The 19,710-nt window shown below is 69.5% G+C and overlaps 3 protein-coding genes across 5 annotated transcripts; 1 reads left to right on the top strand and 2 right to left on the bottom strand.

Annotated features, from left to right (window-relative positions):
• Positions 1–2,009: 2,009 nt before the first annotated feature.
• On the top strand, positions 2,010–7,601 carry GSDMD (gasdermin D). 2 transcript variants are annotated; one of them, XM_081111702.1, is made up of 12 exons: positions 2,010–2,350; positions 3,080–3,350; positions 4,166–4,404; positions 4,581–4,773; positions 5,345–5,513; positions 5,607–5,712; positions 5,972–6,025; positions 6,248–6,343; positions 6,472–6,677; positions 6,757–6,898; positions 6,989–7,077; positions 7,194–7,601. In XM_081111702.1, the coding sequence occupies exons 3-12, from the start codon at positions 4,191–4,193 to the stop codon at positions 7,431–7,433; spliced, it is 1,509 nt and encodes a 502-aa protein (XP_080967828.1). In that variant the 5' UTR covers positions 2,010–2,350; positions 3,080–3,350; positions 4,166–4,190; the 3' UTR covers positions 7,434–7,601. The 2 variants fall into 2 exon arrangements, with proteins under 2 accessions (XP_080967828.1, XP_080967827.1); XM_081111701.1 differs by having other exon boundaries at positions 2,067–2,381.
• A 1,061-nt stretch (positions 7,602–8,662) lies between these two features.
• Positions 8,663–14,176, bottom strand: MROH6 (maestro heat like repeat family member 6; the record flags this gene model as incomplete). The annotated part of the gene is made up of 14 exons (XM_081111699.1): positions 8,663–9,754; positions 9,896–9,961; positions 10,075–10,177; positions 10,366–10,485; positions 10,713–10,880; positions 11,145–11,318; positions 11,391–11,534; positions 11,632–11,746; positions 11,854–11,991; positions 12,072–12,256; positions 12,438–12,555; positions 13,300–13,454; positions 13,585–13,737; positions 13,922–14,176. 14 exons carry the CDS (start codon positions 14,174–14,176, stop codon positions 9,519–9,521), a joined length of 2,130 nt encoding a protein of 709 aa, XP_080967825.1. The 3' UTR covers positions 8,663–9,518.
• Positions 14,177–15,950: 1,774 nt separating this feature from the next.
• NAPRT (nicotinate phosphoribosyltransferase) lies at positions 15,951–19,606 on the bottom strand. 2 transcript variants are annotated; one of them, XM_081111703.1, is made up of 13 exons: positions 19,355–19,606; positions 19,028–19,155; positions 18,867–18,949; positions 18,550–18,680; positions 18,349–18,464; positions 17,933–18,129; positions 17,706–17,846; positions 17,349–17,433; positions 17,164–17,244; positions 16,592–16,694; positions 16,353–16,507; positions 16,159–16,266; positions 15,951–16,076 (listed from the first exon to the last, which is right to left on the bottom strand). In XM_081111703.1, exons 1-13 carry the CDS (start codon positions 19,578–19,580, stop codon positions 16,014–16,016), a joined length of 1,617 nt encoding a protein of 538 aa, XP_080967829.1. In that variant the 5' UTR covers positions 19,581–19,606; the 3' UTR covers positions 15,951–16,013. The 2 variants fall into 2 exon arrangements, 1 of the variants encoding a protein (XP_080967829.1); XR_013997107.1 differs by lacking the exon at positions 16,353–16,507.
• Positions 19,607–19,710: the final 104 nt, after the last annotated feature.

The raw sequence follows: 19,710 nt of genomic DNA, 5'->3' as shown, positions 1-19,710 counted from the left end.
GCTCCCGCACCTGAAGCCGGACGAGGGCCCCTCCCGCCCGGGCCCAGCGGTTGGGCTGGGTTCCGCGTGCCCCACCCCCGGGGAGCCGGGCAGGACGCGTAATCCCGCGGCTACGCGCGGGGCCCTCTGCGTGCGGGCGGGGGTCTCCGTGGCCAGCGGCCCAGCAGAGACGAGGGCGCAAGCGGGGGGCGGGGGGGGCGGGCACCGGGAAATTCCGGAGGGAGGGAGGGAGCGGCTGCCCGGGCGCGGACTTCCCGGCACGGGGGCGGGGCGGGGCGGGGCGGGGCGGGCTGCTCCACAGGCTCGGGAGGCCGCGCTGGAATCCGCGGAGCCCGCAGCTGCGCCCGCCCCGGGTCGCTGCGGCCCGGACCTCCCGGCCTCACTAGCCTCGGAGTCCAGGTCTCGGGCGGCCCGCCGCGCGCTCCTTTGAAGCGCAGGGGGTGCCTGGAGCCCGCTGCCCCCGCCAGGTCTCAGCCGCCTGGGCTCGGACCCACTCCTCTCCCGGAGCCCGCTGACCCCGCCCCCGAGCACGCCCCGCGCTCGCTCCAGCGCGCACTCGGGTTATCTCCGCGGTCTGAATGCCCTGCTCTTCCCTCCCAGGTCAACGCCCGCCAGGCCCCATTCCCTGCGAGTCTGGCCGGTCAGCAGCCCCTGACACGGGTGGGTGGGGACGGGCCAGCGGCAGGGGCTTCCTCTCCCTTAGGCCCGCTCGGAGCGGCGTCACCCCCCCCGCCCTCCCCGCCCCCCCAACCCTCCCACCCCATCCCCCCACCCACCCCACCCCCCCCACCCCCCCCCCACCCCCCGCCAACATGCACACGCGGCAGCCCCCTCCCAGCTTCCCAGTCCCGGGACACAGTGTCCTCCCCAGCTCCGCACCCCACCCAGGTGGCCGGACCTTGCCCTGGGCGACCCACCACCTCCACATAACATGGCAGGGGAGGGGGGGGCGGGCGGGACGTGTGCCCCAGGGTTTCTGGGTACCTCCCTGCCATGCGCCATGGGCCATGGGCCTAGGAGGATGGAGTGCACCCCAGCCCTGCCCACTTCCTCCCTTCCTCCCCAGGGGCTCACTTCCTGCCTCTGGGGCTGACCCCCAGCTGTCCTTTGTGAGCCGGGCAGAGGCAACACCACCCCTGGCCAACACGTTGCTTCTTGTTTGGGTTGTTACTAAGAAGCGGATACGACCATAAATGGCGTGGGCCAGGCCCGGTCCTGCTCACCCAGCTGGGCTGTGGCAGCCGAGGGCACTGCCTAAGGCAGGTGGGCACAGTGTGCCATGCTGTCCCCCGTTGCCACATGAATGGCACCTGCCTGACACTCTGCCTCAGACCAAGGTTCTGTGCCCCCTCCCCCCAGTTCTCCCACAGCAGCAAGGAGGCCGTGCAGACAAATGACCGCGCTGGTCACACCCCTGCTGGAAGCCCAGGCCAGGTCACCCCTGAGGAGGCTGCCCCTCCTGACCTGACCGTGGCCTGGAGGCTGCCCGCTGCACCTGGCCACACGGAGCTTTATCTGGGAAACGGAGAAGCAGGTGTGGCTGGAGGAGTCGGACCCACCGGTGGGACCAGCATGCAGCCCCCAACACACGCAAACACAGCACATGCAAACATGCACATGCAAACAACACGTATGAATACACATGCATGTGTGCGCATACAGCGTGCATACATGGACACACATGTGGACACACACCCAGCCCTACTCAGGCTCTTGGAGCTCCTGGCACCACCAGCAAGGATGTCCCCTCCACCAAGGGCTGGACCAGAGCCGGGAGCTCCTCGCCAGGCTGGACGGGCACCCACGGCCCCAGAGGCCCTCAGCTGGCAGCGCTCAGCCCCAGGCCTTCCCCCAGGCCCCCAGCAGGAGGAGAAACCACAGGCAGGCACCGGAGCAGGCCAGCCCCCTGCCTGCCACCCCCAGGGCCTCACCTGCCCGTGTCCTGCCCAGGGTACCCAGCAGTTGAGGACTTCTGCTTGCACAAGATATTGTTTCCTTTGTGTGTGTTGGGGGGGGGGGGCGTGTTTAAAACATTTTTATTGATTTCAGAGAGGAAGGGAGAGGCAGAGAGAGATAGAAACATCAATGAGGAGAGAAAAACATCGATCCATCGGCTGCCTCCTGCAAGCCCCACACTGGAGACCGAGCCTGCAACCCGGGCATGTACTGTCGGAATTGAACCCGTGACCTCCTGGTTGATAGGTCGACACTTAACCACTGAGGCACGCCAGCCAGGCGACAACATTTCCTTTGAATCGGCCTTTCCAGTCACTGCAGCTGCAACAGGCCAGGGCAGGAAGCCACCTTCTGGCTCACAGTGACAGCTCTCACGGTCGGGCACCTGGCACAGGTGCTGATGGGGTGTGTGCAGCGCTTTCGGGGTGCGTGTCAGCCAGCAGCCCCGTGTGGCCTCCCCAGTGAACTCCTGGGTTCAGGGCGAGAGGCGAGGTGTGGAGCAGGACGAGGGGCGCGGCCGCTGCCTTGGCCCAGACAGGATTCGCTGGTGACCCATGACCCAGGGCGGGAAGGGCCGGGTAGTGCCGCCTGCTGCGCTGTGTAACCGCCTCCTTAGGGGAGAACTCAAGGGCCTCGTCACTCCGCTGAGAGCGCACGACTCCGTGGGTGTTCGCATCCTCAGGGTTGTGCAACGCTCACCGCAGTCGGCTAGAACTTTTTCATCACCCCAAGGGAACGCGCCCCTCCCAGCTGTCTCACACACACACACACACACACACACACACCCGCTGCGTGCTGTGTGTGTGGCCTCTCCTGCTGGCTCCTCTCACGGAGGGGGTGGTCTGAGTTCCCCCCTGCTGTGCAGGCACCAGAACTTCACTCCTTTCCAGGGTGCGTGGCTGACGGGGGGGGGGGGCGGGGGGCGGGGGGGTCTGTGTCCCGCTGTTATCTACAGCATGTGCAGGCCGACGTGGAGGGGCTCATCTCCTGACTACACACCCGGAAGGACTGGCTGGGGCGTGCCACGGGCTCCTGTCCCCGGAGCTGGCGGTGCCTGCTCCCTCCCCAGCTCTTGCCCGCACCCCTCACCGCGGTCTGATGTGCTGGTTGTCTGTTTGGACAGCACTCGCAGAAACGTCTGCTCCTCGGCGCTTCCGCGTGCCACAGACATTTGGAAAGGAACCGCCTGGAAGCTCAGCTGGTGGGCGAGGCCCATGGTCATTTCCGGCAGCGACTGGCGGTCCCAGCCGCGTCTGCAGGTTTCACTTTTGGGTCCTGAGCCCACAGCCGGCTGAGCGCTGCTTTGGAGGCTCCAGAGCACAGCCCGGCAGCCCCAGCCCCAGTGACCTCACTTCCTGCGCCTCCGGAACCTGGGCACCAAGTTCAAGGACACGGTGAGCTGCCCCGCATCCCCCTGGCACCCGGGTGGCCCTGCTCGCTCACACTGGGTCAGGGGTGCCGGCCCTTGTGGCAACAACCTGGTCACAGCCCCCTCTGATAACTTCCCCCGCCCGCCCTCCCGCGCCCTGATCCAGGCCCACCCGGGGAAGCCCAGGGCCCCTGGGAAGTGGCCCCCTCACCAGCCAGACTGCGGGTGGGCCCTCCAGGCACCCCTTGGCCCCGCTGATTTCAGGCCGGCCCTGGAGGGGCCCTTGCCTGGGGCCCAGGTCTGCCTGGGTCTCTAAGCCCTGAAGCCTCAGCCTTAGACAAGTGGCTCCTCAGGCTCAGGACACAGAGGAGCCAGGCGTTCTGGGGAGGCGGTGACTCTGTTTCTCCCTCTCCCCCTCCTCACTCCCCCCCCCAACCCTTTGAACACCTCAGCCAGGGAGGCAGTGGCTACAGCAGACAGAGCAGCAGTCTGGGGTCACCCCAAGGCCCCTGCCTTGCCCTGCCCTCCCTCCGGGGTGGCCCTAAGCCGCGTTGGGCCGACAAAGTGATGGAGGCCTGGCTGTGTGACACGAAGCTGACTGCCCCCGTCACTGACTGCCCAGGGCTTTCCTGGGCGGCCCTTGAGGGTTGTGGGAGAGGGTCCCCCGGAGGGACTCCAGGCTCCTTGGAGGGAGGGAGGGGGGCAGGGAGGACACGGTCCCTCTCCGTGCTGGGTCGTGCAGTCAGAGCGCCCAGGACTGACCCTGCGGTGGCTTCGGAGGGAAACAGTGCCTGGTCCTTGGAGGCATCCAGGCGCCCACTGTCCCCCCCTCCGTCCCAGCCCGAGGCCGCCGCCTCCGGGGAGCATGTCCGCCTTCGAGCGGGTGGTGAAGAGCGTGGTCCAGGAGCTGGACCGCCCAGGAGAGCTGGTCCCGGTGGACAGCCTGCGGAGCTCCAGCAGCTTCCAGCCCTACTGCCTGCTGGCCAGGAGGCCCCCCGGCTCCAGGTTCTGGAGGCCCCGCTACAAGGGCATCAACCTGTCCATCAAGGACATCCTGGAGCCCGATGACCCCGAGCCAGGTACCGACGGCGGGCCGGGGGTGGAGCCTATGGTCCAGGACCCGGATGCCCCCCACCCACCCAGCCACCTGGGCCTCAGGCTCTGTGACCCCAGAGGGCAGGTCCTTTTCAAAGGTCCGGTTCCGGGTGGGCAGGTGGGCGTGGCGGGCGGGACCTCAGCTCCGGTCTCCTTCCAGCCGTCCAGTGCATCGGTCCCTACCAATTCCAAGACGCGGTGGATGGGCAGCTGCAGGGCCGCGTGGAGCTGAGCGTCCCAGGGCAGGGCGGGTTCTCGGGTGGGGCCTCCATGTCCGGCAGCTCCAGCGCCTCCATGAATGTGTGCACGCTGCGAGTGGACCCCAACACCTGGGAGGCCATGCACCAGGAGAGGTGAGCCCCCAAACCTGGGGCAGGCGCTGCAGACGCCAAGTAGCCCGGGGTCACGGGGGTCTGTGCTGGGTGCAGGGGAGGCCCAGGCAGGGGCTGCTGGGACCGGCAGAGGGAGGGAGGCCGCAGAAGTCGGGGGACCAGGCCGCAGAGGAGGCGGGGCTGCTGGGGGGAGCGGACACGGGGACACGGTGAGGGGTGTTACCTCAGAGTGGAGACCGAAACGTGAACTCAAGGGGTGGAGGGAGAGAGCGGCCCGTGAGCCGCCGGGGGAGGGGTGTCCACGTGTCCCCGCTGGGCCTCGGCCCTCCTCCCCGCACCCTCACCCCTCCTCCCCGCACCCTCACCCCTCCTCCCCGCACCCTCACCCCTCCTCCCCGCACCCTCACCCCTCCTCCCCGCACCCTCACCCCCACCAGGACCTGGGCCTCCCCAGAACCCCCGGTCCCTCAGCCGCCAGCCCCGTCATCCCTGCCGGGGGACACAGAGGCGGAGGGTGGGGAGGAAGGCAGGTCCCTGGGCGGGGTGTGGAGCGGGTGCACCCCTAACCTCCTGCCCACCCTCCTCGGCGCAGGCGCCTTCGGCAGCCGGAGCACAAGGTCCTGCAGCAGCTGCGCAGCCGCGGGGACGACGTGTTCGTGGTGACGGAGGTGCTACAGACGCAGAAGGAGGTGGAGGTCACCCGGACCCGCCGGCAGGAGGGCTCGGGCCAGTTTGTGCTGCCGGGAGCCACGTGCTTTCAGGTGCGGGACGGGCCCTGCCCAGGGCGGGGGAGGGCAGGGCATGGTGCCAGGCAGATCCGAACCCAGCAGCTCTGAGCCCAGCTCTGTCCCCAGGGCCAGGGCGAGGGCCACCTGAGCCGGAAGAGGACCGTGACCATCCCCAAGGGCAGCATCCTCGCGTTCCAGGTGGCCCAGCTGGTCATCACCGGGTCGGGCTGGGGTGAGCTGGGCTCGGGGTGACTTCTGGGCCCAGACTCCCTGGCGAAGGTGCAGGGAGGCCTGGGAAGAGCCACGCTGGCTGCGGGGGTGCAGGCATCTGGCTGTGCAGCTCTCTGGGTCGGGGGGCCGAGGGTCCTGGGTTCTGGTGTGTGGGAGGTTGCGGTGCACTTGAGGGACAGTGAGGGGAGCCCCAGTGGGTGAGGGGAAGGCCAGAGCCTCGGCCAACCTGCCCCCCACCTCCGCCCCCACCCGGCCGCCAGACATCCTCTTCAGCCCCAACAAGAAGCAGAGGACCTTCGAGCCGCCCCCAGTAGGTGAGGCCCAGGGACCGCAGCCGGGTCAGAGCATGGGGCAGGCTCCCAGCTGCTGAGGCACCTCCTGCACAGCATGGGGCAGCCGGAGCCTGCAGCGGGGAGTGTACACACACACACACACACACACACACACACACACGGCCTCGCCCCTGCTCTGGGCTCCAATGTTGGGGTGTTGGGGGGACGGGCTGCGCCCTGTGCTGACAAGCTCTGCCCGGCCAGGCGACCTGCTTCCCGGAGGAGCAAGCAGCCATCCCCGGCGGCCATCCCTCCGCTTCTCCATATGGTCCATAGTTAAGCAACTCAGTCTCATAGGAGGTCAGTACCTTCCTGCCCAGCCCTGGGGCACCTGGTGGGCTCGCCCTCTTCCTCCTGGGGGTCTCCCCGTCTGGAACAGGGCTCTCAGCCCTGTGGACACCCAGGCAGTGCCAGCCCTGTCCCCACAGATGGGCTGGAGGATGACAGGCAGGCGCCCGCGGAGGACTTCCCCGGCCTGCAGGCGCCAGCGGAGGACTTCCCCAGCCTGCAGGCGGAGGTGAGGGCCTGTGCCCGGCGCCTGGAGAGCCTGTCCGGGCCGCTGTGCCAGCAGCTGCTGACGGGCCTGAGGCAGGTGCTGCAGGATGAGCCGGCCCTGGAAGCCCTGGAGGAGTCGGTGAGCAGCCCTTGGGGTGGGGTCCAGGGGGCGGGGTCTGCCCCGGCCAGTGGGCTCAACGGCCCCCCTGTGCCCGCAGCTGGAGCAGGGCCTGTGCTGCGGGCGGGTGGAGCCCCTGCAGGGTCCCGTGGGCGACATCCTCGAGTGCCTGGTGCTCCCCGGCCGGACGCTGGTGGAGGAGCTGGCCGGCCCCATCGCCTACCTGCTGGAAGCCCTGGCTGGTGAGGGGCCCAGGGCTGGGCAGGGGGGCGCCAGGGTGGGCTTCTCAGCGGGGCCTCCTGGAGCCCCTCTTATCCCGGGTCTCTCCCCAGCGCTGAGCGAAACCCAGCACGTGCTGCTGGCCCAGGCGCTGGAGGCCCAGGCACTGGAGGCCAAGGCGCTGTCAGAGCCCTTGCAGCTGGTGAGAGGCCCAGATGCTGGGGGAGAGGTTGGGCTGTGGGTGGGGCCTGGGTACCTCTGGAAGGGGGTGATGCGGGGGGGGGCCTCCAGGGACACCCTCCCACCCTGTCCTGGCAGGTGGAGAGCCTTTTGGAGCAGACCACGCCGGGGCAGGAGCCCAGGGCCGTGTCCCTGCCACCTGGGCTCCTGGGGAGCAGCTGGGGCCCAGAGGTGCCCACCTGGACCCTGCTGGAGGAATGCGGCCTAAAGCTGCAGGCGGACGCCCCCCAGGCGTCCTGGAGGCCCGAGGCTCAGGGCCGCACGTGTGCGCTCTACGCCTGCCTGGCCCTGCTGCTGCAGCTGAGCCAGCTCTGCTAGCCGCTGGCCTGCCCCGGGCAGCTCTGGGCAGGGAGCGCTGCTGGCTGCCGGCTGCCGGCTGCTGGCTGCCAGCCTGGGAAGATGGAGCCCAGCCCAGCCGAGGCCCGTTCCCCACGGGCCTGGGGGGCTGGGGGGCTGGGGGAGTCAATAAATGTGCTACACAAAGGGAAGATGGGTCGTCGAGTTTTTGAGGGGCTCTAGACCTGGGAGAGGGGGGCAGGGGTGGGACCTGCTCACACAGGAGAGGGAGGGATGTGGACCAGAAGCAGGTGTCCCCCATGGTCTCACTCGGTCACACCCTGGCCCCTTGGGAGTGACCACACGCGGCTGGAGCCCTGGCCCCTCCCCAGCGTGCTGGAGAGAAGATGGGGGGGCGGTGGGGGCAGTTCCACCAGCACAGTTCTCCCCCTGCCTCAGGGACCCTGAGGACACACCACGGCAGGCAGGGCCCATCCTCAGCCTGAGGGGCCCAAAGGGACCGGGCACGTGTGGTGAGCAGTGCACAGACCCTGCACTCCTGGGGCTGCCTGAGGCCCCCGGGGAGGCAGGGACCCGAGCCCGAGCTGCTGGCCCCCGTCCGCGCCTCATCGGGCACATCTGCTCTGAGTCACAGGACCCAGAGCACTGCGGGCCAGGGCCGTGGAGTGGCCGTGCGTGAGGACAGATGGTTATTGATCAGCTGGGAGTCTGCCCTCCTCCCTCAGTGGGCGGGGCCCCCTCACCGGACAGGCAGCTTCAGGATTCACCGAAGAGGAGGCCCTGGATTCCAGGGTTCGGCTGGGACATGAACCCCACACAAACCCAGGGTCCAAGCCCAACAGGGACTTTAACGTGAAAACAGAAGACAGTGCCCCCCAACATGCCAGACCCAGGGACAGGAAACCCCTAGAAATGGACCCCACACGGAGAAGAGGCTCGAGGCCTCTCCAGCCCATTTGTCTCTCCGGGGCCCCGGCCTCCTCTGGGGACCCTCGTGGGGCGACTTGAAAGGCAAAAGCCCGGTGAGGGGTCGGGAGCAGTCCAGGTCTGGGAAGCAGTGAAAAGCGCTGCAGATGCGCTGCTTCTGGGCCCGAGACGCTGCCTGAGGCCCGGGGCAAAGATGGTCCTGGGCAGCCCCCCCAAACCCACCCATACTCCTGCCCACATGCGGCCTTATCTACACCCCCGCCTGAGCCCCATCTCCGCAAGGCCCAGACCCCGGCCTTAGACAGACGGGACAGGACCCCTTCGATCACACGTGTTTACTTCAGGCTCTTTCCGCCGAGTGGGCCGGACCCCAGGCCTTCCTGAGGGTCCCAGCCCGGAGGGGCTGCCCAGCCTCCACCAGGCGGGGTGAGTCCCAGCCCCTCTGAGGCAGCAGCTTGGGGAGGGCTTCCTCCCTGCCCATCAGTCATGCTCTCCTCGCTCAACCCTTGCAGGGCGCTGGGTGCCAGCAAGCAGGCTCAGTCTGGTGAGGTGCAGAGGCCAGCGCCCCACCGGCACCCATAGGTGTAGCACCAGGCCTACGGTGTCCCGTGGGGAGCTCGGTGGCCCCTCTGGAGGAGGCTCGGAGGGCGTCTGACGCTGTGACCAGGAGCAGGGACAACGGTGCGGGCCCAGGACCCCAGGTGTGCACAGGCCAGGACACAGGCCAGGACATGGGCTGGAGGGGGGGTGGGGGGCACAGGGTAGCGGGTGCAGGGCTGCAGAGAGTGGAGGCCCGGCGAGGGCCAGGAGGAGGCAGCCCATCGGGCAGCAGCTCACGGGGCTGTTTCGGCTTCACAGTGTCCTCCACCAGAGCCCAGCGTGGCCGGCCAGGTGTGGTCTGGGCCAGGGGCTGGGAGAGCAGCAGGCCCTGGGAGGGACGGGTGGCCCACGGGTGCACGGGGCTGAGGGTGGACGGTGCGCACAGCGCGCTGATGTCCCTGCAGGAACGTGGCCTTCACGGTGGGGAGCTCCTACTGAGGAGTCCGGGTGCAGCAGGCCTTGCCGGGGCTGGGGCGGGTTTGGGGTGGGGTGACACCCGCGCCCAGGCCCAGGCTGCCCACAGAGCGGTGGGGCGCCCGACTCAGATGCCCAGACCCCCGGAGGACGAAGGGCGTGGGGTCAGGCTCGGCCGGGTCGGGAGCAGCCCCACCGGCCCGCGAGGCTCGCGCGTTGGAAGGGGTTGTCGGGGTAGACGGGCGGGGGCCGGGCGGGGCGGGCGCGGCGCAGGCGGAGGCGGGGCAAGCGCAGGCCCTGCCCACTGCCCTGCGCGCGGGCCAGCAGCGCCACCTGCTGGGAGGATACTTGCGCCGCGGCGACCACGGCCGGCTCGGGGTCGCCCTGCAGCTGCCCCAGGTCTGCGGGGAGAGGGCGGGGGACAGAAGGGTTCAGGCGGGAGGGGCCTCTCAGAACCGACCCCTTGCGCCTGCACACCCGCCCCCTCTGCCCCAGCTTTGCCACCACCTCTCCGGCGCACACCCTGGCGCCTTGGGACTCACCCTGGAACAGGGAGTCCAGCAGGTCCTGGCTGAAGCGGCTGGGGCTGCTGTGATGGACAAGGAAGCCTGGATGAAGGCAAACCCGTGAGTGCCGGCCCCGCCCCCAGCGGGCAGGTGCGGCCCAGCTCCCGGACCTCCGGACCTCCGCCCGCAGGGACAGCTTGACACCGGGGCCTCACCTATGAGCACAGCCGCCGCCCGGCGCAGGGGGTCCTGTGGGCTCCGCAGGTAGCCCTGGGTCTGGCTCAGGAAGCTGGGCACATGGCTCGGGTACCACTGAACCTGGGACAGAAGGGTTCATGGCGGGAGAGCCGTTCTCCGCGGAGAGAGGGGGGCAGGGGGAGTGCCCAGGCCAGGGGTCAGGGCCTGAGGGCTTAGACCTGCCCACCCCCCTTGGCTGGGAGGGTGGAGAGACTCGGTTTGGGGGTGAGTGGGCCACACCCCATCACTGTCACTGTCCCCCTACCTACCAGGCAGTGGCAGATGCGACTCAGGGCCTCGGGGCTGTCGTAGTGGGCCACAGTGACCATCTCCTCCAGCAGGCCCCAGCGCAGGGCCCGGTCACAGCGCACCAGCGTCCACTCTGAGCTCTGGAACAGGGGGGGCGGCGGGGAGGGGACCACACAGGGGCAGAGGTGACTGGGGTTGGCCAGCACGAGGGTTGGACCAGCCCAGGGCAGGAGGCCCAGGAGATGGGGAGCCCAGGAGGCCTGCGCCTGAGGTCCCTGGGGCAGCCCTGACCTGCCAGCTTCGGAGAGGCAGTGGGGTGGGGCCGGGTGGGACCAGCAGCCCTGGGACAGCTGCAGGGGCGACTGACCTCGGCAGCATCCAGGCTGGGGTCATGCAGGCGCAGCAGCAGCGGCACCAGGCTCCTCAGCACCAGCTTCCGCAGGGGCCCTCGAAGCCCCACGCGGAGCCCGCCCCGGCCCCGCCGCACCAGCGTCCCGAGGAGCCCGACCGCCGAGGCGCGGACCGAGTCCCTGGCCTGCGAGGGAGGGCGCTGTCAGGGCGGGCGGGGAGGAAGAGGGTCTCAGGGGTCGGCTGTCCGGGGGCGAGGTCTGGGGGCGAGGTCTGGGGGCGGAGGGATCCTGGGAGAGGGGCGGTACCCTGGGGGCGGGGCCTGTGGAGGGCGGGGCTTATGGAGGGCGAGACTGTGGGGGGCGGGGCCTGTGGAGGGCGGGGCTTGTGGAGGGCGAGACTGTGGGGGGCGGGGTTACGGGGCGGAAGCCTGGGGTCCGGTGGTGCTCACGTCGTCCAGCAGCGGAGGGAGGCGCGACCCCAGCTCGGTGCTCAGGCGCCGCACGGGCGCCCGCGGCTGCTGCAGGACCCTCCGTAGTGCGCCCAGCGCGGCGCCCACGAGTCGTGCGTCGCCCTCGCCCAGGGCGCCCAGAAGCGCGGGGAGCAGCGCCCGCACGTGCCGCACCTGCGGAGGCAGGGGTCGTGGGTGGAGCTCGCAGCCCCGCCAGGCCCCGCCCCGCCCGGCCCTGAGCCTCACCTTCCCGCGGTTCAGCGCCAGGTGGCCGAGGCCCAGCAGGCCGAGCCAGCGCACGGTGGGCTCGGGGTCGCTCCGCCAGGCGCGCAGCCGCTCCAGGATGGCCTCCTCCCGCAGGAGCCGCGCGGTGGGCCAGCTCTGCAACAGCTGGGCGGGGGCCCGGGGTCAGCGGCTCGCGGGCCGGTGCAGGCGACCAAGGCCGCGGTTCCTCCCCACCCACCCACCCACCCGGGCACGGGCTCACCCCGATGAAGAAGGCCATGGCCGTGAGGCGCTCAGTGTCATCCCCGCTGCGCAGCCGGGGCAGCAAATCCGCGAAGAGGCCCCGCAGGTGGTGGTCCGCGTGGGCCACCATGGCGCTGGTGGGAGGCAATGGGAACTCTCCCTCTGCTTGTCCTCGATCCCGGAGAAGCCTCCACCCGACCACCGTCAAGCTCCCGCCTCCGCCCGCCCCGCTGCCTCGCACCTGGCCAGCAGCAGGACACCCTCCAGGTGGGTGTGGGCTCCTGCCAGCCGCCTCCAGCCTCCAGCCTGCTCCATGCACGTGACCACCATGCGGCCGCCGTCCCCAGTGAGCAGGGCCTTCAAGGCCTCCACGGCGCAGCTGGAGGGGGGCGGGAGAGAGGGCCGTGAGGGCGGGTGGGCAGAGGGCGGGCCACCCCCGCTCCCCCAGTGCGCCCGCACCTGGCGTGGCTGTGCGGTGGTCCACGGTCAGAGGGGGCCCAAACCTTGTGGGCGTCGGGGGAGCGTGGGCCCTGGGCCAGCTCGTGCAGCTGTGTGACCAGCGCCAGGAGCAGGTGCGAGTAGAAGCCCCGCGTGGCGCCCACGCAGCCGGACACAGACAGCATCTCCCCGAGGGCGCGAGTGGCCTGTGGAACAAGCCGCGCGCTCAGGCCCCACCGCGGGCAGGAGGAGGGGACGCGCCCCGGACACTCAGGCTCATTACAGATGCGTGTGAGCCTCCAGCCCAGGCCCCCTGTGGCCTGGCCGGTCCCACCCCTCAAGGTGGGGTCGGGGGGTGGCCCGGAGGTGCCGGCTGGAGTCACTTACTGCCAGTGCCTCCTGCTGGGGTCCCGCCCGGCCCTTCAGCGCCCACAGCAGCTGCACCAGCACCTGCCCGTTCACACGCTGGTTCCGGCTCAGGCTGCGCCACAGCTCGGCCGCGGCCCTGGGGGCACGGGGTTCATGAGACATGGTCCCTGCTGGTGTCCCAGGTCAGGGTGGGGGTGGCCACCGAGACTCCAGCAGGGGAGGAGCTGGTAAACCATCCCGCCCCCGCATGCACCCCCAATTCCAGAGGAACAAGGTCAGTGGCTTCTGCGCAGCCGGGGGGCGGGGGCAGCTCGAACCCGTCCCGCAGCGACAGAGACACACCGGCGCCACAAGCACCCACATAGCCCTGGCGGGGGCTCAGGGGTGAGCATCATCCCTGTACAGCAACCAGTAGAAGGGTTGAGGGTTCGATTCTGGGTCAGGGTACATACCTAGGTTGTGGGTTCTGTCCCTGGCAACCAGTCAGTGCTTCTCTTTCACACTGATGTTTCTCTCCCCCCCCCCCCCCTCTTTCTCATCTATAAACATATCCTCGCGTGAGGATTTAAAAAACAACACCACTCCCGTGGAGACTTGTGACCAGATAACTTCTGGAGCCGATTAAACCAAAGAGCCAGGGGTGTTGGGCACAGAAGGCACTCAGCTGGCTGGCCCCCCGCCCCAGGCTGGGCCCAGGGGTGACCAGGAGAGAAAAGCCAGGAACCCAGTGCCCAGGTCTGAGGGGGGGCGGGTAGGAGGTTCTGCCCCATCACAACCTGCCCCCTGGGGCCAGACTCCACCGACAGGTGAGAAGGAGGAGGAAGCTGCGTGGGGAGGGCCATGGGCTGCAGCCCTGGCGAGTGGGCGGGGCGGGAGTTACCGGTCCGGGGGCAGTGAGCAGGGCAGCAGCGCGCCCACCACGTCCCGAGCGTGCTCCAGGGCCAGCGAGCTCAGCACCCGCAAGGCCGCTCGCCGGGGCCTCCCCTCGGCCAGGCTGGGCACCTGCGCCAGCAGCCCCAGCACCAGGGCGTGCACCTGGCGTGGAGAGGCAGGTGTCAGTGAGCGGGCCTCCTGACCCCGGACGGACGTCCCCTCTGCCGCTCCAACCCCCCACCTCCGAGGGGACCAGGCAGGAGCCTTGGGGGCAGGAAGGGTTGGGGCTCACCTGGTCCTCCAGCCGCTGCCCCCGGGCTTCCAGGGCTGAGGACAGGGTGAGCGCCGTTGCCTGTGTCCCTGAAAGGCCAGCCTCTTCCAGGCAGGCCGCCATGTACAGCGCCAGGTCAGAGAGGGCCCCCTCCTCCCAGGAGCACTGGGGGGCCTGGAGCGGGTGGGTGGGGTGTATGAAGTCCCCTTGCCTCTCCCAGTCCTCCCCCCACCCTCTACCCCCACCCCATGAAGTCCCTGCCCTCTTGTTCCTCAGAGCAGCTCCATGCCTGCCCCCAGCTGCCCCCCTTTTCAGATCCCTGTCCCCCAGACCACCCCCCAGCTTTCCTTCCACTCACCTGATGGGCCCCCTCAGGGGCTGGCTCCTGCCCATGGGGAGGGGAGTGGGGCTCCCCGGCAGCTGTGGGGGTGGCTGCGGCTACACCTCCAGGCTGTGCCTCAGGTTGGAGTTCAGGTTGGGGCTGAGGGCCCTGGGGAGGGGGTCTGGTGGGCTGCCCCTGGTTGGTCTGGATCCCCTCAGCCAGAGCTGTCAGGGTGAGGGCCCCCACAGGGCCTCCCCGGGCCCGGGCCCGGCCCCACACACCCCCAGCCATGGCTGCCACACAGCCCTTCGCAGGCCCGGCCACAGCACCGGCCACGGATCCTCCCAGGAAGTCATGCCTGAGCCTGACCTAGAAGCAGCTCTGGGTGGGCGGGGCGGGGAGGCGTGGTGGTGTGTAAGCCTCTGCTCCAAGTATGTGGGGGGTTGGGGAGCCACATAGGTGTCCCCGGGCGTGGCGCCCCCGGACAGACCCAGTGGCTAGCCTGGCCCACGGGTGGTGAGTGGCCTAAAGCCCAGGGCCCAGGGGAGGGACAAGATTCCCAGGAGGTGGTCCATCTGTGAGGGGTGGGCAAGAAGGACCCTTGGCCCTGACCTCAAACCCCGCTGGGCAGGGGGACCCTGGCAGGTGTGGACGCCCGAGGAGGCCCCAGCAGGGTCTAGCAGGCTGGGCCCAGCCCCGGGCTGAGTCAGGTCCAGGCTGAGTCACTGCATTCTGACCCAGCTGGACATCCTGGGGGCAGGGTGACATGAGAGCTGGCACCACCTCTGAGCTGGGGGCAGCCCTGGGGCAGAGCGCACGGGGCCAGGGGAGCTGCACCTGCTGCCTCCCCAGCACCTTGCAGGTGACCTTCAGGGCCCTGGACGGTGTGAGGTGCCCCTCCCCCCAGTGCTGGACCTCGGGGTTTCTGGGAAGTGAGCACACAGCCAAGAGGTGGTGGCCTGGAGGGACCTGGTTCTGCGGTTGGTGTCTCCGACCCTCCACTGTCACCTTAGCCCAGCGACAGGGCAGGCATCGCCCAGGCTGACCCTGGAGCAGGAAGAGCTGGTTGGGCCAAATACCTGGCAGTGGAAGTGCTGGGGAAGCGCCCCAGGCAACACGCCCCACGCCCTGGCCTGCCTGCCCGCCTGCACCTACTGCTGCTCAGACAGGAGCCTGGGCCTTCCCTGTGTCCCGCAGCCTAGACCGTCCTCCTGAGCACGTCCTTTGGGTTTTTCTTACACTTTTATTGATTCCAGAGAGGAAGAGAGAAGGAGATAGAAACATCCATGATGAGAGAAAACCATTGATCAGCTGCCTCCCGCACGCCCCCCACTAGGGATCGAGCCTGCAACCCGGGCATGTGCCCCGACCGGCAATGGAACCACAACCTCCTGGTTCATAGGTCCATGCTCAGCCACTGAGTCCCGCCGGCCGGGCCTGAGCAGTTCTTTGGAGCCCCAGCTGCCAAGGCAGTGGGGATGGACAGGCTTGTCTGCAGGGGCAGGGCCGCCACAGCCCCCCGGCGGCGCCCAGGGCAAAGGTCGCCCAGGCCGAGTTGTGGGGGGCTGGCGGCAGCAGTGGTGGAGGCCTGGGCTTCTTCTTGGCTTGGGAAGCGTGGTGTCCCACTGACCCAGAGCCGGGGGCAGGGCCCTTGGTGGGTGTGGGAGCCCGAGGCCTCGCTGGCACGCAGGAAACCCTGGCAGCTCATCCCCGACCCTGGCTCCTGCTGCTGAGCCTCCAGCAGGGCGAGGCCTTCCACAGCAACTCCCCCAGCTCCCGGGAGGGCCCCCCGGCCCCCCAGAAACTCCCCCAGCTCCCGGGAGGGCCCCACGGCCCCCCAGCAACTCCCCCAGCTCCCGGGAGGGCCCCCCAGCAACTCCCCCAGCTCCCCGTGGCCCTGCCCTGTCCAGCCTCAGATCTGCCCCCCAGGGCCCAGCTCTCGGAGCTCAGCCGCTCCGGCCTTGGCCTGGCTCCCGGCCTCAGCGCAGGCCTTCCTGGGAGCATGACCTCTCATCTGATTGCACCCCCCGAGGCCCTGGGAGAAGAAATGACACGTGACACGTTGTGGGGACTGTTAGCAACTCGTGTTAACTTCCGGCAGCTCCAGGGGGCTCTCCCAGGGGGGCTCTCAGAGGGGGGCTCCGGCGCTCAGCCGCTGCACCAGGGCCCGCAGCTTCTCCGACAGCGCCACCTGCAGGAGGAGAGGAGGCGACGCTGGGCGGCCCTGGGGCAGAGGGCGCACCAGGAGCGGCAGGGCTGGGCGCTCCACCCACCTGGTACCCGGCTGGCGGCTCCAGCCACCTGTGGGCGGGGCTGAGCTGGCTCAGGGACCGCTGGGCGAAGGCCCTAGATTCGGCCAGAGATGGGAGGGGCTCGCACAGCTGAGGGGAGAGAAGGGGCTCAGGGTCAGGGGTCAGGGCTGGATGTGGGTTGCGGGTGCAGACAGAGCGGTGGGTGGAGGCGTCACCTGCCCCTGCTGGACCCAGAGTCGCAGAAGTGGCTCCACTCGGGCCGGCCTCACGGTACAGGCCTCCTGGGCCCCTCGAGGCCAGACCCTCAGCTCCTGGCCGGCCTGGGGCGCCGGCTCCTCCGCCAATTGCAGCAGGTCCAGCAGCAGAGACCCTGTGTCGGGGGTTTGAGGGGTGGGCACCAAGAATGAAGTGGGGGCCTGGGGCGTGGGGGGGCCACAGAGGTGTGGGGCCTCACCGTCCGAGCCCAGGAGCCGGAAGGCGGCCTTGCTCCCAGGCAAGGTCTGCTTCTCGGGGTCCTCGGTCAGCTTCATCCGAGGCTGGCCTCCCACGGACACCAGCTGCAGGGACAGGGTGTGGAGAGAGCTGGACCCTCCCCAACCCATGATGCCCACGGCGGCTGCAGGAAGTGCAAGCAAGGGTCCCAGGACCCTGGTGGACCTTGAACCCATGGCAAGGGCCAGAGTTCTGCACTGACTGTCTAGTCCTGACAATGGGGGCTCAAGCTATTTCCTGACCAAATCCTTCCAATATTCACTGACCTTTAAGATAGTCTGTCTGCTACCGCAATTACCTGCCTAAGAGCTAGATGTGTATCCGACGTTGAATAAAAGGCTGGCGAGGCCTGGGCACCAGTGGAAGTCCTTCCCCTTGATTTGGGCTTGCCCGCCTGGCCCCCAATATTTCCAAATTATTATTTCTTGTCTCGTCTGTTTCATTTGCATGCGGCCCCTCCTCCAGATCCTGAACCCTGAACCACCCGGGCATGGGAACATTCACAGCCCACCCCCCATGGGCCCCTGTCTCTACCTTGTAGACACAGCCCAGGGAAGGCTGGCGGGGGCAGGTGACCACGCTGGTGCCAATGCCAATGACATTCACTTCGCTGCCCTGGAAGGGGAGGGGGGGGCACTGGGCTCAGCCCGCATCTGCAGGCCCAGGGCCCTCCTGGCCACCTCTGCCCGCTCCGCCCGCCCCGCCCCACCCAGCCCCACCTGCTGGGACAGCCGGGCCAGCTCCTTCTCGTCGATGTTGTTGCTGACAGCGATGGGGACTGACTCCAGCCAGGGTGCCTGGAACCTGGGATGGGGGGGCTCAGAAGTTCCTGATTCACCAGGGCTCCCTCCCTCCCTGGTCACGCCCCTCCCACGGAGAATCTGCCCTCAGCCACACAGGCCACTGTGACCCTGCAGGGCCACCATGTCTGCATGGAAATAGGCCCAGATCAGATCTCCTCACTGTGGGAAAGGCAGGCAGCAGAGGGCAGGGGGCAGAGTCCCTCCCTCTCCTTGTCCCGCCCCTATAGCTGCACCCCTGAGGGGGTCTCTCAGCAGACAGCCCCCTGGACTCACTGGGCCCCCGTGGTCCGGAAGAGCGCCCGGATCTCCTGGGCCTGCTGCAGCAGGTCCCCACTGTCCAGCCGCACGCCCACAGCCCGGTAGCCCAGCTCCCCCAGGGCCAGGGCCACCGCCAGGAAGTTGGGAAGTCCGCTTCTGCAGCCGGGACAAGGAGGTGAGGGTCCTGCAGCTTCTCCACCGAGGCCCCCGCCCCCACTGTGTGTGGGGGCGCCTGGCCTCACCTCCTCACGCTGTAGGTGTCCAGCAGGCCCTGGAAGGCCCGGGGGAAGGCCAAGGCATAGGCCACAAAGGCCGCCCGCTCCCCGGGGTGTGGATCCTGCACCCCCAGCCCCAGGTGGGCGCACACACGTTCCAGCCACGCCTCCACACGGGGGGCCAGGTCCACTCTGGGGCCCTGACCAGCAGCCGGAGCCAACATCTAGGGAGAGGGGTCAGCGAAGGGTGGGGACTGAGTTCACCCCTGGGCGAGGGTCTGAGCAGGGGCGATGCCACCTGCCTGCCAGCTTCCCAGGGCCACACTGTGGCTACCTGCCCAGGTGGCTTCTGCCCTTGTGCAGAGGACGGGACCCCCTCCTCCAGGCCGGCCTGGCCTTGGGGTCCGCCCTCTGGAACTCAGGGGGAAGAGAAGGGTACTGACCGGGTCAGGAGGCACCTCCTTGCCGGAAAAGGAAGTGACGAAGGAGTGCGCCAGGGTCCCCACCACGGGCACGCCCCGCAGCTGTCCTGCCAGCACGTTGCTGCTGCCGTCAAAGCCTAGGGCATGGGGCATCGGCCGTGTTCACAGGGCCCTCGGGCTGGGCGTCCTCCTCTGCCTCCCTCCCCTCCTTCCCGGCCTCACCCCCCAGGTAGCTGTAGGTGGAGGCCGTGAGACCCCCGTCGGGGCCCTGCGCGCGCCGCAACCCCATTTCCAGCAGCCGTTTCTCAGGCCCTGCGATCAGGCGGAGCCGCGCCGCGTTGGTAGCAATGAGGCTGTGGGGGAGGCAGGAGACCAGGGTGAGGGTCACGTAGGCCCCAGAACCCGCCCCTCCTGGAGGCCGTGCGAGGCACCCACGGAGCTCGGACCCTGGCGCATGCAGCCACGCCCACACCCCAAAGGGTCGACCTCCCGGAAGTCCAGGGTCACCCCGGCTGGGGGTAGGGGCGAGGGGGCCCCACCTGGCGTAGCTGACCAGGCAGAGGAGGGGCGTCTCCAGCAGCTGCACCACCAGCAGCGGCCCCGACACCTGCAGCAGCGGCACCTGCGGGGAGGGTGTCAGTGGCGGCCGCCCCGCCCCCTCGGGCTCCCCTCCGCCCCGCTCGGCCCGGCCCGCACTCACGCCGGGGAAGGCGAGGGAGCCCTCGGGCAGGGCCCGCACCGTCACCCCGGAGCCGTCCAGGGCCCGGAGGTGCTCGAAGAACGCGGGGTCGGTGTCTGGGGGCAGCACCGCGGCCAGGAACTGCACGTCTGGGGGCGACAAGGGCCGGCGTGGGCGGCGGCCAGAGCGCGGCCAAGGGGGCTCGCCGGGCGGCATCGTTTCCCGACCGAGGGGCTCACTGGGGCGCAGTGAAGGGCTCATCGGGGTCCCCCCCCGGTCGCGCGTGGGGCGAGCTGGCCGGTGGAGGGTCCTGCCCGGGGAGTCCCTGGCGGCGAGCAGGGCCGGTACCTGCGTCGAGCAGGCGGAAGGCGCGCAGGAAGCGCACGCAGTCCCGCAGCCCCGCGGCCAGCGCGAAGGCGCCGCCGAACGGGCTCTGGCGGAAGAAGAGCTCGAACTCGGCGGGGGCGCCGGCCCGGCCCGCGCGCCAGTAGCCCAGCGCCATGGTGACCTGGTACAGGTCGGTGAGCAGCGGCCGCGCCGCCGCGCGCCCCTCGGGGTCCTGCTCCGCCGCCATCGCGCCTGTCTGGACTCCGGCCTCCCCGCCCCGCCGGCCCACGTGACCCCGCCCCCCCAATAGCCGGTGCCCAGGCCTGCCCGTCACGACGCCCTGTTAGCCCTGGTGGACCCGCTCCCGGGAGGCGAGG

The sequence above is a fragment of the Myotis nattereri genome (assembly GCF_964212035.1).
Source record: "Myotis nattereri genome assembly, chromosome: 17".
NCBI lineage: Eukaryota > Metazoa > Chordata > Mammalia > Chiroptera > Vespertilionidae > Myotis > Myotis nattereri.
The sequence above is the reverse complement of the archived record's forward strand: the minus strand, read 5'-3'. Positions and strand labels throughout refer to the sequence as shown.

Excerpts from the sequence above, each read along its gene's own strand:
- GSDMD (XM_081111701.1), top strand. The coding sequence starts at position 2,357 with ATGGGGTGTGTGCAGCGCTTTCGGG. Across the intron at positions 4,405-4,580 it reads GCCCGATGACCCCGAGCCAG|CCGTCCAGTGCATCGGTCCC; the intron begins GTACCGACGGCG and ends GTCTCCTTCCAG. Across the intron at positions 6,899-6,988 it reads CCTGCTGGAAGCCCTGGCTG|CGCTGAGCGAAACCCAGCAC; the intron begins GTGAGGGGCCCA and ends GTCTCTCCCCAG.
- NAPRT (XM_081111703.1), bottom strand. The coding sequence starts at position 19,580 with ATGGCGGCGGAGCAGGACCCCGAGGGGCGCGCGGCGGCGCGGCCGCTG. Across the intron at positions 18,950-19,027 it reads GCTCCCTCGCCTTCCCCGGC|GTGCCGCTGCTGCAGGTGTC; the intron begins GTGAGTGCGGGC and ends CCCTCCCCGCAG. Across the intron at positions 17,245-17,348 it reads TGGCCCGGCTGTCCCAGCAG|GGCAGCGAAGTGAATGTCAT; the intron begins GTGGGGCTGGGT and ends CTCCCCTTCCAG.